General features: G+C 38.2%; 1 protein-coding gene across 1 annotated transcript in view; it reads right to left on the reverse strand.

The window, feature by feature from the left end:
* The window catches only part of DSCAM (DS cell adhesion molecule), a 605868-nt gene that overhangs the window by 300436 nt on the left and 286800 nt on the right, over window positions 1-18632 (reverse strand). The window contains exon 4 of the mRNA XM_036849729.1: window positions 12865-13011. Within this exon, the coding sequence (XP_036705624.1) occupies window positions 12865-13011 (147 nt within the window). The remainder of the gene's footprint in view (window positions 1-12864; window positions 13012-18632) is intronic.

The raw sequence follows: 18632 nt of genomic DNA on the forward strand, positions 1-18632 counted from the left end.
AGATCCCACATGCCACGGAGCAACTGGGCCCGTGAGCCACAATTACTGAGCCTGCGCGTCTGGAGGCTGTGCTCCGCAACAAGAGAGGCCGCGATAGTGAGAGGCCTGTGCACCGCGATGAAGAGTGGCCCCCGCTTGCCGCAACTAGAGAAAGCCCTCGCACAGAAACAAAGACCCAACACAGCCATAAATAAATAAATAAATAAATAATTTAAAATGAATTAAATCTTAAAAAAAAAAATGCTGACTTCCATCTTAAAAAAAAAAAAAAACACACACAAGCAATAGCAAGGGCTTGTGAGGATGTGGAGAAGAAACTGGAACCTTCATACATTGTTGATGGGAATGTAAAATGGTGCAGCCACTTTGGAAAACAGTTTGGCAGCTACTTAAAATGTTAAAACTTCAGTTTACTGTAAGGCCCCAAAAGCTCCACTCCCAGGTATCTACCCTAGACAAAGGAAAACCTATGTTCACTCAAAGACTTGTTCACAAACGTTCATAGCAGGATTATTCATAACAGCCAAAAAGCTGAAGTAATCCAAAGGACCATTGTTTAGTGGATGGATAAACAAAATGTGAATATACATACATACTATTCGGCAATACAAAAGAGTGAAACACTGACACGTGTTACAACATGAAAGAACCTCGAAAGATTATGCTAAATGAAAGAAGGCAGATACAAAGCCATATACTGCAGGAGTGGACTTAAATGAAATATGCAGAAAATGAAAATCTGTAGAGACAGATAGTGGATTAGTAGTTTCCCAGAGCTGGAATTGGAATTGACTGCAAATGGGCAGCAGGGATCTTTTTGGGTAGAAAATAATGTTCTAAAATTAGATTACAACTCTATGTATTTACTAAAATCATTGAATTGTATACTTAAAATGAGTGAAGCTTATGGTTGGTAAATTAAATCTCAATAAAACTGTTTTACTAAAAAAGGAATGGGGCATTTCTTTTACATTTTAAATAGACAATTTAAGTGATGCTTGATAACATGCTCTCATGGAGACATTTGGTCAGACATAGACTTAGTACAACCACACAACATTGGATTTAATTTCCATCTCTGTGTCTTCAAACTTTTTATCTACATTTTTAAAAATCAGTTGTTATCACAAAAATTTGCAAACTCACACAAAACAAGAGAAAACGATATAATGTGTCCTATATAGTCATCACCCAGATACAACAGGCATCACAATATTTCTATCCTCCTTCTGCTTATTTCTCTATAGCCTTTGCTTTTGGTGCCAACATGCTTGAGTCAAGTCATAAAACCTATGTTATCCTATCACTCTATCACGAGAATGCTTCTCTGATGAAAATAAGAGTTTTCGTGTATAACCACAATGTCAGTATCACACAAGAGTAATAACAGTCTCTTGGTATCATCTATCATCTACCCCACATTCATTTTTTCGTAATGAGATAGAAAGTCATATTATTATTGTTGTTTTTATAATTGAGCTAATCAAATCAGGATTGTTTTACAGTTAACATTTTGTTGTTATGTCTCCTTTTCAAATGTTTTTCCAGCTTTATTGAGGTATAACTGGCAAAAAATGTATATACTTAAGGTGTAAAATGTGATGGTTTCAGATAAATATATTTTGTGAAATGATCACCAAAATCAAGCTAATCAGCATTCATTGTCTCACATGGTTACCTTTTTTTTCTTTTCGTTCCCCTTCCTTCCTCCCCTCCACCAACTACCCATTTGTTCTCTGTGCTGCTGAGTCTGTTTTGTTATGTTTATTCATTTGTTGTTTTAGATTCCACATATAAGTGAAACCATATAGTACAACATTTGTCTTTCTCTGTCTGACTTATTTCACTCAGCATAATACCCTCTATGTCCATCGATGTTTTCACAGATGGCAAGATTTCATTTTTTATGACTAAATAATATTTCATTGTATATTTATAGCACATCTTCTTTATCCATTCATCTACTGATGTACACTTAGGTTGCTTCCATATCTTAGTGATTGTAAATAATGCTGCAATGAATATAGGGGTGCATATACCTTTTCAAATTAGTGTTTTTGTTTTCTTCAGATAAATACCCAGAAGTGGAACTGCTGGACCATATGGTAGTTCTATTTTTAATTTTTTGAAAAAGCTCCATACTGTTTTCCATAGTGGCTGTTCAGTGCATGAGGGTTCATTTTTTTGCACATCCTTGCCAGCACTTGTTATTTGTGGACTTTTTGATAATAGCGATTCTGAGAGATGTGTACTGATATCTCACCGTGGTTTTGATTTGCACTTCCCTGATAATGAGTGATGTTCAGCATCTTTTCATGTGTCTGTTGGCCATCTGTATGTCTTCTTTGGGAAAAAAAAAATGTCTATTCAGGTCTGCTACCCATTTTTTAACCAGGTTTTTTTTTGATGTGGAGTTGTATGAGTTCTTTGCATATTTTGGATATTAACCCCTTATCAGATATACCATTTGCAAATATATTCTTCCATTCAGCAGACTGCCTTCTCATTTTGTTGATACTTTTCTTCACTGCACAAAAGCTTTTTAGTTTGATGTATTCCCATATATTTATTTTTGCTTTTGTTTCCCTTGCCTGAGGAGACAGATCTAAAAAAATACTGCTAAGACCAATGTCAAAGAATGTACTGCCTATGTTTTCTTCTAGGAGTTTTACAGTTTCAGGACTTAAGTTTAGGTCTTTAATCCATTTTGAATTTATTTTTGTATATGGTGTGAAAGAGTAGTCCAGTTTGATTCTTTTGCCTGTAGGTATCCAGTTTTCCCAACACCATTTATCAAAGAGGCTATCTTTTACCCATTTTATATTCTTGCCACCTTTGTCATAGATTAATTGATCATAGAAGTGTGGGTTCATTTCTGGCCTCCCTACTCTGTTCCATTGATCTATGTGTCTGTTTTTGCATCAGTACCATACTGTTTTGATGACTGTAGTTCTGTAATATAGTTTGAAATCAGGGAGCATGATATGCTTCCAGCTTTGTTCTTCTTTCTCAAGATTGTTTAGACTATTCAGGGTTTCTTTGGTTTCCATACGAATTTTAGAATTATTTGTTCTAGATATGTGAAATGCCATTGGTATTTTGATATGAATTGCAATGATTCTGTAGATTGCCATGGGGAAAATGGCCATTTTAATCATATTTATTCTTCTGAGACATGAGCATGTTGTGTCTTTCCATTTGTTTGTGTCATCTTCAATTTCTTTCATCAATGTCTTCTGGGTTTTGGAATACAAGTCTTTTACCTCCTTGGTTAGATTTATTCCTAGGTATTTTTTTTTTCAATGCACTTGTAAATGGGATTGTTTTCTTAATTTCTCTTTCTAATAGTTTGTTGTTAAGTGTATAGAAATGCAAGAAATTTCTGTAGTTTAGTTTTGTATCCTGTAACTTTACCAAATTTATTGTATGAGTTCTAGTAGTTTTTTGTTGGCATCTTTAGGATTTTTCTGTATATAGTATCATGTCCTCTGCAAACAGTTATAGTTTTACTTATTCTTTTCCAATTTGCATTACTTTTATTTCTTTTCTTGTCTGATTTCTGTGGCTTGGACTTCCAGTTCTATGTTGAATGAAAGTGTGAGAGTGAATATTCTTGTCTTGTTTCTAATCTTAGAGGAAATGCTTTCAGCTTTTCAGTGTTGAGTACGGTGTTAGCTGTGGGCTTGCCATATATATGTTGATGTATGTTCTCTCTATACCCACTTTGTTGAGAGTTTTTTTTTTTAATTTTTATTTATTTTATTTATTTATTTTTGGCTGCGTTGGGTCTTCGTTGCTACATGCGGGCTTTCTCTAGTTGCAGTGAGCGGGGGCTACTCTTCATTGTGGTGTGTGGGCTTCTCATTGCGGTGGCTTCTCTTGTTGTGGAGCACTGGCTCTAGGTGTGCAGGCTTTAGTAGTTATGGCACAAGGACTCAGTAGTTGTGGCTCATGGGCTCTAGAGCGCAGGCTCAGTAGTTGTGGCGCATGGGCTTAGTTGCTCCACGACATGTGGGATCTTCCTGGACCAGGGCTCAAACCCATGATCCCTGCCTTGGCAGGCGGATTCTTAACCACTGCACCACCAGGGAAGACCCAAGAGTTTTTTTTTTTTTATCAAAAATGATTATTAAATTTTTTCAAAAGCTTTTTCTGTCTCTACTGAGATAATCATATGATTTTGATTCTTCAATTTGTTAACATGGTGTATCACATTGACTGATTTGTGGATACTGAACTATTCTTGTATCCCAGGGATAAATCCCATGGATCATGGTGTATGTCTCTTAATGTATTGATGAATTCAGTTTGTGCTAATATTTTATTGAGGATTTTTGCAATATTCATTCTTGATGTTGGCCTGTAATTGTGTGTGTGTGTGTGGTGTCTTTGTCTGGTTTTGGTATCTGAGTGATTGGGTGATTCTGGCATCACAGAATGAGTTCGGAGGCATTCCTTCCTATTCAAATTTGGAATAGTTTGAGAAGGATTGGCTCTTCTGTAAATGTTTGGTAGAATTCACCTGGGAAGTTGTCTGGTCCTGGAACTTTGTTTGTTGAAAGTTTTTTTTGTTTGTTTTTTGTTTTTTTACTGATTGATTTCATTAATGGTAATCAGTCTGTTTAGATTTCCTATTTCTTCCTGATTCAGTCTTGGGAGATTGTACATTTCTAGGAATTTATCCATTTCTTCTAGATTGTCCATTTTATTGGTGTATAATTGTGGTAATCTCTTATGATCCTTTGTATTTCTGTGGTGTTGGTTGTAACTTTTCCTCACTTATTTATGACTTTTTTTATTTGGAACCTCTCTCTTTTTTTCTTGATGAGTCTGGCTAAAATTTTATAAATTTTGTTTATCTTTTCAAAGAACTAGCCCTTACTTTTATTGATTTTTTCTATTTTTTTAGTCTCTATTTCATTTGTTTCTGCTCTGATCTTTATAATCTCTTTCCTTCTACTAACTTTGGTTTTGTTTTTTTCTTTTTCTAGTTCCTCTAGTATAAAGTTAGGTTGTTTATTTGAGATTTTTCTTATTTCTTGAGGTAGGCTTGCATCACTATAAACTTCCCTCTTAGAACTGCTTTTGCTGTATCTCAGATTTTGGATTGTTGTGTTTTTGTTTTCGTGTGTATTCAGATATTTTAAAATTTCCTCTTTGGTTTCTTTAGTGACCCATTGGTTGTTTAGTAGCATCTTGTTTAGCTGCCACATGTTTGTGATTTTTGCAGTTTTTTTCTCTTGTAGTTGATTTGTAGTCTCATATCCTTGTGGTTGGAAAAGATGCTTGATATGATTTCAATCTTAAATTTACTGAGACTTGTTTTTGTGGCCTAGCATGTGATCTTTCCTGAAGCCCATCTGATCTAATGTTTCATTTAAGGTGAATCTTTCCTTATGGATTTTCTGTTTGGATGATCTGTCCATTGATGTAAGAGGGGTATTTAAGTTCCCTACTATTATTGTGTTGCTCTCAATTTCTCCCTTTAAATTTGTCAATATTTGCTTTATATATTTAGGGGATTTTATATTGGATGCATAGATTCAATTGTTATATCTTCTTTTTGGATTGATCTCTTTATCATTTTGTAATGTCCTTCTTTGTCCCTTTCAGTCTGTGTGTGTCTTTAGGTCTGAAGTGCGTCTCTTGCTGGCAGCATATATATGGCTCTTGTTTTTGTGGGCTTTTTTTGTTTTTTGTTTTTTTTTCATTCAGCCACTCTATGTCTTTTGATTAGTTATGTACTTATTCCCATTTTGTTAATTGTCTTCTGGTTGTTTTGTAGTTCTTTTTTGTTGCTTTCTTCTTTTTATGCTCTCTTCCCTTGTGACTTGGTAACTATCTTTAGTGTTATGTTTGGATTCCTTTCTCTTTTTTGTGTATCTATTATAGATTTTTGGTTTGTGGTCACCAAATAGATATCTATCTATCTATCTACATATATATATGTATATATATATATATATATATGATTTTTTAAGTTGATGATCTCTTAAGTTTGAATGTATTCTAACAACCCTGCATTTTTACCAATGCTTAGCATATTTGACTTTGTATTTTACGTCTTTTTGTTTCGTGTATCCCTTAACTACTTATTGTAGATATAAATCATTTTATTGCTTTTATCTTTTAACCTTTTTACTTGCTTTATAAGTAGCTGATCTACTATCTTTACTGTATGTTTGCCTTTTTACCAATGAGATTTTTCCTTTCATAATTTTCATATTTCTAGGTGCTGTACATTCTTTCTTGCTTAGAGAAGTCCCCTTATCATTCCTTGTAAAATGGGTTTACTGGTGGGTGTTGAAATCTTTCACCTTTTGCTTGTCTGTAAAGCTCTCCACCTCTCCTTTGTGGAGTGTTCTTGATTTTTTCCTTTCATCACTTTAAATATATAATGCCACTCCTCTCTGGCCTGCAAAGTTTCTTCTGAAAAGTGAGCTGACAGTCATCTGGGAGTTCCTTTGTACTTAATTAATTTCTTTTCTGTTGCTATGTTTAAGTTTCTCTCTTTAGCGTTAATTTTTGCCATTTTAACTGCAATGTGTCTTGGTATGGACCTCTTTGGTTCACCTTGTTTGAGATTCTCTGTGCTTCCTGGACCTAGATATTTGTTTACTTTCCCTGGATAGGGAAGTTGTCAGCTATTATTTCTTCAAATAAGTTGTCTTCCCCATTCTCTCTCTCTCCTCTTTATGAAGCCCCTGTAATGTGAATGTTAGTATGCTTGATGTTGTCTTGGAGGCCTCAAACTGTCCTCATTTTTTAAATCCTTTTTTCTTTTTTCAGTTCAGCTTGAGTGATTTCCATTACTCTGTCTTCCAGTTTGCTGATCTGTTCCTCTTTGTCATCTAATCTACTATTGATTCCTTCTAGTGTATTGTTATTTCAGTTATTGTATTCTTCAGCTCTGTTTGGTTCTAATTCTTTGCTGCCACCAGCATCTCACTGGGTTCATCCATTCTTTTCTTGAGTTTATTGAGCATCTTTATGATCATTACCTTGAACTCTTTATTGGGTAGATTATTATCTCCACTGCACTTAGTTCTTCTTCTGGCATTTTATCTTGTTCTTCTGTATGCAATATATTCCTCAGTTGCCTCATTTTGTCTAATTCTCTGTTTTTACTTCTATGTATTAGGTAGGTCAGTTACATTTCCTGATCTTGGAGAAGTGTCCTTATATAGGAAACATCCTATGGGTCCCAGCAGCACACTCTGTTCTGGTCACCAGAGCTATATGCTCTAAGGGTGCCCTTATGTGGGCTGTATGCACCCTTCTGTTGTAGTTGAGCTCACTATTGTGGGAGTGCTGGTAGGCAGGGCTGGACCCCAGCCTGGTTGGCTGGCAGGCCCTGCCTCATGCAGAGGTTGCTGCCCCACTAATGGGTGGGGCTGGGTGTCCATGCAGCAGGCTGCTAGCCTGGGTCGGGGAGTCCAAGGAGTGCTGCCAACTGGTCCATGGGTGGGTAAACCTCCAACACTACTAGGCGAGAAAGAGGACACTAAACAGGCACTTGCCAGCACTAGTGCCCTCATGGTACAATAAGCTCTCCAAAATTGCTGCCACCAGCATCTCCCCAGGGGGGAGTCCCAGTTGCTTAGTGCCTCTGCAGGAGGCTCTCCAAGATCAGCAAGTGAGTCTGACCCAGGCTCTTTTCAAATTACTGCCTCTGCGCTGGGTATCAGAGTGTGTGAGATTTTGTATGAGCCCTTTAAGAGTTCTATTTTCTTCAGCTCTCCTGTTCTGCTGTATACAAGCCCCACTGGCTTTCAAAGACAGACAGTCTGGGGATTCACCTTCCTGATGCAGGACCTCCAGGCTCAGAAGCCTGATGTGGGGCTCAGACTCTTCACTCCTTGGGGAGAACCTCTGCAATTGTGATTCTCCTTCCTTGTGGATTGCCTATCCAGAGGTGTGATCTTGACTATATCACGTCTCTGCCCTTCTTACCGGCTCATTGTGGTTCCTTCTTTACCTCTTTAATTGTGGAAAACTAGTCTTCAGGTCATTCTCATCAATAGTTTCTCTGCAAATAGTTCTAATTTTGGTGTGCCCATAGCAAGAGGTAGCTCAGGGTCTTCCTACTCTGCCATCTTGGCCACACCCCCTTACCAGTGATCTTAGTTGTTATGGCTCTTGATTCTCTTTTAATTCAGATAAGACTCTCCTTCTATTTCTTTTCATGTCTTTGGCTCATTGAAGAAACCAGGTGAGTTATCTTACAAGAAATCTCACATTTTGAATTTCTTTCTTCATGGTGTCATTTAACCTGTTCTCTATTGCCGTTTTCCTTATAACTGGAATTTAGTTGTAATGGATAGTCTAGATCAAGTTCAACCTTTTTTCTTTCCCTTTGCATCTACATCATGTGTTGCTTTCCCACACTCAGTGAGACTAAATTGATCAGAAAATTCAGATGATAATGTTTGTCTGAATTAAGTTATTTTATTAAGGGTTGAAAATGGCAATTTTAAAATTTCCATTATCTTTCACATTCAATAGATGTAATTATTCTGTAAATAAGAACTTTTCTCCCTGAACTAGGGTTATTTGGTTATCTTGAAATACAGTAGTTACAAGAAAGACAGGAAGAAATTTTGTTGTTATCTTTAATGACTAATTATCAAAATCCAGAGTTGGTGCCTGCCTTAGTTACCTCTAAGTAGATGAATAAGTTTCTTATTATTGCTTTTGTTATTATTAAATGTATATGTATGTGTGCACATGTAAGTATATATGTAAATGATTATATAAGCATATATATGTACATATATGTGTATTATATACACACATATGTGTGTGTGTGTGTATGTGTATATATATATATATATATATATATATATATATATACACATACACACACACACATACATACATATATATATATGCATACATACAATTGTGACAAGACCCCATTTATGTTCCAGGCTCATCTTATATGTTTCCTGTCCCAGACCAATAATCCATTGTTCTTCCAAGGAACCATGGTCCCTGTTATTGGGGAATAATATTTAAAGGAGACTATGATCTAGGTGGTAGAGGTGCTTGTTGCTGTTGGTTGCCCACTGCCCACTGAAAAGGGAAAGAACTTGGAATCACATATTAAAAAAAACAGCAAGTGTGTACTGATACTTTCTATTGGATATTTCATGAATTTTATTAACTCTTTGGTTTTCTATTTTTATCTTTTCTCTTACACTGAAAATCTTGGTTCCAAATAAAAATAATACAAACATAGTTAATTTTCCCTCTGTTAGAGCATTTTATAGGATGAAATTCTCCTAGGGCCTCCCATACTGCTGAGCCTTCTCTCTCTGTTTAGTGTTCCACTCTGGCTCAATTTGATTCCTAAATCCAGCAGTTTCCCTCAGGGTGAGTTTCTGTTCTTCTGAAAGTAGTATTTGCTAAATATTTCTGAGATCTGCAAGGAGTTAGGCTACTACCAAACTATGTGATATCATGGCCCTTTTGCATTCAGCTTCTCAGAGCTTGTGTAGGTCTATCAAATTGTTGTGAATATTCTTAGACACATTTTCCTAGGTTTGCATTCAAGAGATAGTCCTCTGCTGTTTATTAATTTTTTTAAATTTACTTTTGGCTGTGTTGGGTCTTCGTTGCTTCGCACAGGCTTTCTCTAGTTGCAGCAAGAGGGGGCTTCTCTTCATTGTGGTACGTGGGCTTCTCATTGCTGTGGCTTCTCTTATTGAGGAGCATGGGCTCTAGGCATGTGGGCTTCAGTAGTTGTGGCATGTGGGCTCAGTAGTTGTGACGCATGGGCTTAGTTGCTCCGCGGCATGTGGGATCTTCCTAGACCAGGGCTCGAACCTGTGTCCCTTGCATTGGCAGGCGGATTCTTAACCACTGCGCCACCAGAGAAGTTCCCGTCCTCCGCTTTTTGGAGATGAGCATTTGCTGACAATTTTGCAGTTCGGTGACTATATAGTAATCCCAGTAACTCTTCCCTTTTCACTATCCATCACCTAATGTTACACTGCTGCTCTTCCTACGCTGGTCCTATTGTTGTCAGTAGTTTGTCCACAGCCCCCCACATTTAACAGTTTCTGGGGAATCCCCATCACCTAGTTTTGTTGATGTCATCCACATGCTTTTTCTTTTGTCATCCTATTGCATCTGTTTCGGCTTCAAGAGGAGTTTGGAGTCATTAAAAACCTTGTTACTAACATGCCCCCGCCATGATCCAAACCCCATGTGTACATTTTTAAATGAATTTAAATCTAATTTAAAATAAAATTAATTTCTCTTTGCCTTCAAAGCTTAGAACTCTAGAACAATAATCTGCACTCAGTGTCTATGTTCTCATCTTCTAGCACTGACAATCTCCTCCCTCAACTACTTTATTAAAATGTCTGTGACCAAAAAGTCATAAGTGCAATTCACCACATGCAGCAGACTCTCTTATGAGCCTTTTGATTATGTGTGACTCTGCTGACTTCTCCCTTCTTGCAAATACCACCTTTAACCCCAAACGTTCAGTCCTATTCCCTCTCTTCTGCTGGCATCTGAGTGTATGGCATTCCTTCACTAGATTCTGCTCTGATGCTCCTCACTTAGCTGCACAAATGCTCATGAGGCGACCTCATGGACGCTCATCACTTCCATGGTGACCCAGTGCTAATGAGTCCTGCTGCCTATTTTTGAAACATCAGCAAAACATGCTTAAAAAAAAAAATTAAAAATAAATAAATAAATAACCTTGGGATTAAGAAAAACAAATTTGCCTTTCTCACTCTGAGAGTTAAATTTGAAAATCAGTACTTACTGATTTAGAGTAGAGATAAACAAGGTTACCTTTTCAGGCTTTCTCTCTTTTTAGGTTTCTCTTTAGAGAAAAATGGGCTCCCAGATTATCATCACTTAATTCACGTTCTTTCGATGGAGACATGTTTATTTGCGTCTTTTGCCAAGCTCCATCTCATACCCAGATCCGTGCCACCCCCAGAGACTGCTCCTTTCTTATCTCAATATTGTCATAAAGAAGTTCCTCTTCAATGCAAACAAGACCTTTCCTAAGATATTCTGAACATGTAGACCATTGTGTTGTCATTAAAGCTACCATGGAAAAGATAACAGATGCCATTCATTTTCTAATTCATTTTATCTACATTTTTGAAAAAAGTGAGCATATTTTTACTGTAATGATTATTCTTGCCCTTAAAAGAGGCAACAAGACATAACTATAATACAAGGGATAAAGTATCAATTGACATGAAAAAGAACAGGTTAAAAAAAAAGTATTTTCAAGTTCAGAGGAAAAATCAATTAATTATGACTTATGTTTGTTCTACACCTGAAAAGACAGGTGGGCTTTGGCTATTTTAAGGATGTGAATGTGGAAGAGGAATCCAGATAGAACATTATCAAGGGCAGTAAGTGGGTGTTCAGGTGACATTGTTTTAATTGCCCCAACGTTTAAAAACTTCCCGTCACGTCTCCCGCACAAAACATCATGACAAATAAAATAGATATTCACTGCATGGATCGATTTTACATTCTAAAGCTACAAGGGGGAAGGTCAGATATTTTGCACTTGATTTCTAATACCAAGATGGTCATTTCACGCTTCTAAACTGCATGAAGTGCTAATGCATCCCCGTGTGAATGGATTGCTGATTTGTTTGACAGACGGGCCAATAGCAGGCCAACTGTAAAGATTCTGCAAAAGGTCAATATTTTCTCAAAGTATAAATCCCATTAAAAAAGGCACAAAATGGACATATTTATCAGAGTGGAATAAACTTGCTTTGGGGTTTTCTTCATTCAAGAATAATCCTGGAAGGAGTTAAGAGAGTGTGATTATTTCTTTAACTTTAGACGTGGATAATTTCCCCACTATTGTTAGACATGATACAGGGAACAAGTTGGCACCAGGGACCGGTTTCACGGAAGACAATTTTTCCATGGATCGGCGGGTGGGGGGGATGGTTTAGGGATGATTCAAGCGCATTACATTTATGGTGCACTTTATTTCTATGATTATTACATTATAATATATAATGAAATAATTATACAACTCACCATAATGCAGACAGGAGGCGGAGCTCAGGTGGTAACATGAGCAATGGGGAGCGGCTGTAAATACAGATGAAGCTTCGCTCGCTCGCCTGCCGCTCACCTCCTGCTGTGTGGCCCGGTTCCTAACAGGGGCTGGGGATCCCTGTTCTATAGGACCCTGCCCTGCTTCCCCTAGATCTATGCAGGGTAGGAGGCATCATGGTGCTGGTTGGTATTGCCAATGACATAACATGCAAATAACAGGGCAAGGAGGCATTGTCAGCAAAACAGAAATCATATTGGGTCAAAGGAATTTGGAGCTTTATAAAAGGTGAAATTATTTCACTTGAAATATCCATATTTGCATTGTACTGTATTGGTATTGGTTTAAAAAACCTTAAATTGCTGGGCTTCCCTGGTGGCGCAGTGGTTGAGAATCTGCCTGCCAATGCAGGGGACACGGGTTCGAGCCCTGGTCTGGGAAGATCCCACATGCCGTGGAGCGACTAGGCCCGTGAGCCACAACTACTGAGCCTGCGCGTCTGGAGCCTGTGCTCTGCAACAAGAGAGGTCGCAACAGTGAGAGGCCCGCGCACCGCGATGAAGAGTGGCCCCCACTCGCCGCAACTAGAGAAAGCCCTTGCACAGAAACGAAGACCCAACACAGCCAAAAATAAATAAATAAATAAATTTATTAAAAAAAAAAAAACCTTAAATTGCTAAAATATTTTGGGGAAAAAAAAACGAAGGCTTCATTTCGTTCATGAATTCCACAATTTTGGTTGAGTCATCCCAGAGCACTAACAAAGGAAGACAGAGATAGACAGAAAACACAGTGTTCATTTTTACCTGATACAAAAAGTCTAGCGCTGTTACTCTGCCTTGTCTCCCCGGTGTATCTGTGCCGTGTGATACAGCGGTAGTTATACAATCCATCTTCATTCTGTACATCTTTAATATACAAGGCTCCCGTGGATGTGATGAGAAATCTAGATCCTGAAATCAAAGAAAATGATTACCCCATTAAAAGAGAACAGAAGCAACCCAGTTATATAAACAAGTCATTGAATAGTTTTTCTTCACCTGAAGGAAACTCATGTGAAGGAAAATAACAGGTGTGTGTTTGTATGTGTGTGTTACTTTAAGGGCCTGAGATATATTAATTCTTCAACTATCCTAAATTAAGAGTTTTTAGTAAGTATGCTACCCAATAAATATATACTTGTAAAGCCTGCTCTCGTGAATTAATTTTTTAGGTCATGTATTTATTTAACAGCAACAAAGTAGGCATATAATTAGTATCTAGCTAATTTAGCATATTTTCTTTGATCATCACTTTTCTCTAGAATGTGACAAATTAAAGGAGTATTATAACTTTCTTTTGTAAATTTCTACCTCATGTAAATATAAACTTTTGCCTCAGTTTCAAATATTTCAATAAACACACAGAAGTGTTAGACTATAGAGCAATAATACATTCCACAATCTTCCCAGGAAAGACTGTCTTATTTCCTCAATAATAACCAACACTTACTTCTATATTCTAAGACAAAGATCAGTTCCTCCTATATTCAGTGTTTTAGAGAACACTGCTATTTCCTAATTACTACTCAAATTATTGACAATAACATCTTCACCTCAGGGAGAAAAAAGCCATACCCAGCTGTTCCTCCTTCATATCAGCACAGGACAAAAAATGTGTTCTCCGTGACCTGTAATTTTCGCCTATACAACTCTATTTGTACAGAAATGGTCAACATTAAGAGATCAAGCATCAGTGCTGCTTGAAGAAGAATAAAGATGATTTTTCCTTTGAAAATGTAAATATCTAAAGATAATTTTTCACTGTTCAATTATAATTTGATGATACACCAAATAAAAGCTAAGGAGTAAATCTCAAGGTGAGTTGTTGCACCTACATGGTAGTGACTCAAGACGCTTTCTACCACTGTTAGAGTCTTTCCTATGGAATATTTCTGCGTCTGATGCAATTCTACTTAAAAGATAATGTGGTTTTGTCTCTTTGGGAAAAGACTACAAATGCCAAAAATTCACCTTCTTTTAAACTGTTTTCCTTAGGTTCATTTGAAACTGCCTTGGGTTTATTTTAATCAGAATTTGCCAGGAGTCTTGACTTCATTAATTTTAGGTCTCAAATATTGAAGTTGAGCCAACCCTTGGTTATTTCTTGGTTATTTCTTATATTTTATTCATAGGGGTGGGATATGGAGGGTGGGAGGGAGACGCAAGAGGGAGGGGCCATGGGGATATATGTATACATACAGCTGATTCACTTTGTTATAGAGCAGAAACTAATACAACATTGTAAAGCAGCTATACTCCAATAAAGACGTTAAAATTTTTTTTATAAAATATGGGCTTCCTTGGTGGCACAGTGATTAAGAATCCACCTGCCAATGCAGGGGACATGGGTTCGAGCCCTGGCCCAGGAAGATCCCACATGCCACGGAGAAACTAAGCCCATGAGCCACAACTACTGAGCCCGCATGCTGCAACTACTGAAGCCCGCGTGCCTAGAGCCCGTGCTCCACAACAAGAGAAGCCACCACAGTGAGAAGCCCATGCATCGCAAGGAAGAGTAGACCCCGCTCGCCACAACTAGAGAAAGCCTGCGCACAGCAAGGAAGACGCAACACATTTTATTTTTAAATAAATAAAAATAATTTTTTAAAAAATCTTTAAAAAAATTTAAAAAATAAAAATGGCTTATTACTTCTTATGCAATATGAAAGCAATTCCATGGACATGAATAAGAAAAAAATCATAAAACAAATACTGATCTAGCATAAGCTTTCCAAAAGAACACCAACTAACTACTAAAGGAGGATAAAATATCTTTAAGTAAAAAATTTACTTTTTAAACAACTGCATTAGTTACTTATTTTAATATATGCTATAAATATGCTAAATATTAGAATAGCTGAAAAAGCAAATGTTGTATGTTCCAGATATTTCTGCTTTATCTTCCCCCTAAAAAAAGCAACTAAAAATACCACTTGTCATATTTCATCACATGCCAAGCATTTCTTGCCAGTATATAATGCGTATAATTGAAACGTTTTTTTCTTTCAATATATTTTGCATACTTACATAATGCTTTCATAACCAGTTCCTTTAAAGTACAGAGTGATAGACAGAAAAGAGGGGCGAAAAAGATACTGTATTAACTCCTGTCACCTCTCTAACACAGAGTCTTCTCATTGGAATTGACAGGGCATCAGCAGAGGCTAAATGTAAGGAAAAGCATCGTGTGCACGGCTCTCAGAGCGCCGAGAGATGCTCAGGGCTGCAGCAGCGGCCTGCACTCATTACTCCGCTGATGCCTGAGAGGGCTCTGGTCTCCAGGCACATTTAATTTGATCACTCACTTTGCTCCTGGAATATCTGGCTTCTTTTTACCCACTTAGCATGCTAAATAAGACTCTCTTAAGACATGTTGTTTCAGAAAAACAGGAACCCTGTCTGAAACATTTTCTGAAATATTCACAGGAAAGAGAGAAGGAGGTGACTGAATTCCTGGGCTAATTTGAACCATCTCTGTCTAACCCTTTATTTATCGTTAAAACACATCCCCAAACTGATCAGTATTTTAAAATTTAAAATAAGTTTGAAGAATAGAAGCCTTTGATTAGGACAGGGCTGCGAAGACCCAAGGTTCAGTCTGAACTCCCGAGACACGTGGAACCCTCAGGACAGTGACGGACAGCACAGTCGCTAGAACGCCAGGCTTCACGGTGACAAGGAATCTTCTCATCCACCCCCTTGCTTGCCACTGCACCCCGCTTCCTGTCTTACATCACCAGAGGGTTTTGTGTCATATGGAATAAATGGGTTTGTTCACAGCCTTAAATGAAATTGAAGAACGTGCTTCTGTTAAAATAGGCAAATATTAAAATACAAAATATTAATAGCAATAAACTGCACCCACACACAAACTGTCTCTTTCTCTCTCACACACACACACATATGCACACGCACACACACAGACATATACACAAGCACCCTTTACTACTCCGAACCGTCTGGTAATATACAACTGTGCAAAGTCAAAATTCTATAGGTAACTTTATTTCCCTTGGAAAACTATCAGCACTTTAGGTGGAAACATTACTAAAATACAGTAGATACTTTTTGTCATGTTAAACACATTGCAAATCAGTCAGTTAACAATAGTGAGTGATTTCTGGATTCAGGGTCATCATTGTGGGTGCTGATTATTGAGCCATGCTGCTCAGTTATTAGAGGGATGTCTCAGAAGCTATCTTGGCTTCTCAACATGAACTAAATGGTCCAGGAATTCAAGCCCCTGGTTCTGTCTTTAATAGTTTTATCTGTTCCCTCCGTTATTACCAGGCTATTAGCTGTTACTTCTCTCTGCTGTCAGTATCCCTGTGGACACACACCCAATGTGATGCCTTCGGTATGCTGAGAGGTAGAAACTAGACATACCAAAGCTGTTAGAAGTTTGCATAAACTAAGAGAAAATGGGTATCAAGTGACTGCTGGCGTGGTTCTCCAATGTTTGTCAACATGAGCTGGTATGTTAATGCCACTGAAGTAAACCCACAGCTTGGTACCAGTTCAGCCAGCCTGGCTAAGCTCAACACAGGGACTAGTGGGATATTTCTATCTAGAAACATAAAACTACCAAAGAAAATGGGGCATCCGCATGATTCGGAATGTTGTAGGAACACTCAGGGTGGACGTCCTACAGCCACATTCCTCCTGTCATGGTGCTGAGCGGTGAACACATAGAGCATGGCAGGTCCTGAGGCTCAGGCACAATGCCTTTTGGGTTTCTGACCAGCGTCAGAGGCAGAGAAATAGCAACAGTTCTAGAAATCCATTTTGCCAAACTATGAGTAGTCAACTGCAGACAGCAGGCATGCGTGTCCTCCTGAAGGGAGCGTGTGGGAGCTGATTCTAGGAGGTGCCATGTGTTCTGGGTGAACAGGAAACCAGAGCTGAGAGGTACATCAATTCACTGGGCCAGCACTGTCCTGGGCTCCGGGAACCCAGAAAGGAATGAGACACAGCCTCCGTCTTCAGGGAGCTTACAATCTAAACACATTTGAGTCTCAGGGTTAGAGACATGGCATCAGGTAAGAAAACAGGATGGGAGGGAAGAGGCTGGATTATAATCTGGGAAGAGGCTTATCTTCATCCGGATGAAGGGAAACACCATTACCGAGGGAGGAAAAACTGATATTTATCACCAAACCTGTACTCATCCTTGGGTATTACTCTGATACAAATAATTAGCTGTACATGTTCCCTTTATTAACCTGCTTGCTCAATCTACTCTGCTATTTTTTTTCCTGTTCTTATAAAGTATCGAGTTAAAAGCTCTTTCCCTGGTACCAAGTGTAATAAGCTCACCCACCTGGAGAGATTCCTCACTGTGGAAGAAAAAAAAATCTGAGTTTGGGAATCCAACGGATATGAACTCCAAACCTGTCAATGTCACTATGTGTGACCTCCGATGAGACATGCAACCTCTTTAACCTTTGGATTGTTCATCTGTGAAGAAGAGATGATGAGTCACATCCTCTTCGTTCTACTGCTGGAGACGAGGTTAATGCATAGAGGCCCTCTGACAGAGAGCCATGCATTAAAATGGTAGTTCTGGAAGTCAATGGCATGTGTGTTACTCAGCTGACCTGCTAAGAGAAGCCGGTCAACAGGTGTACCTAGTGCTGCCCAAGGCCATCGGGCCTGCCTGAGCCCATGTCCACTTACATAGTAGGGCTCACTTCTAACTCTTCATGGCTGTGCTTCCTGATGTGAAGCAACCTCACGTGTTAGAAAAAGCACCAAAGTGGAAATGACAATGGTGAGTTTGACATCAGAATTCTGCCACTTGGAGCTGTGTCACCGCAGGCAAAATATTTCCCGACCCTCTCTGGGCCAGTGTCACACAACAGAGCACTAACAGGGGTAGAAAGATATAAACGAGGTCCAGAGAGGGCCTTTATATGCCCTTTCTGTGAGGCTGTTGGGGGAGGAGGCTATGCGGACACTGTCTTCAGAAATCCTTTCTGCAGTAGAAAGGGATTAGATAGAAATTAGGTAGATAGATAGAGAGATAGATAGATAGAGAGACAGATAGATGATAGGTAGGTAGGTAGATAGATAGATGATAGGTAGGTAGACAGATAGATAAAGAGTAGACAGATAGGTGATAGATAGATGAAAGGTAGGTAGTTAGGTAGATAGATAGATAGATGATAGGTAGGTAGACAGATAGATAAAGAGTAGATAGATAAATGATAGATGATAGGTAGGTAGATAGATAGATAATAGATAGGTAGATAGATAGATAGATCTGGAGTAGATGGAAACTCAGAGACCTCCTCTATCATCATAATGACATTATTTGAATAATAATATCCCCTGGCATGTTTGCCAGTATGTGAACGTAAGATACATATTCTGAAGTTTTCCAAATTAATCATTCTTCACCCCTCAACAGAATGTCCTTCTGTTCCTATTTCTAAAATATATCCTGAACGATCCACTTCCCTCTCCGCGCACCACCAAGGTCTAAGGATCCCAGTCTTTTAACAAACTGTCTCCACTGCTTCTCCCCTTCAGCC

Source organism: Balaenoptera musculus, chromosome 4 (assembly GCF_009873245.2).
Source record: "Balaenoptera musculus isolate JJ_BM4_2016_0621 chromosome 4, mBalMus1.pri.v3, whole genome shotgun sequence".
NCBI classification, from domain to species: Eukaryota; Metazoa; Chordata; class Mammalia; order Artiodactyla; family Balaenopteridae; genus Balaenoptera; species Balaenoptera musculus.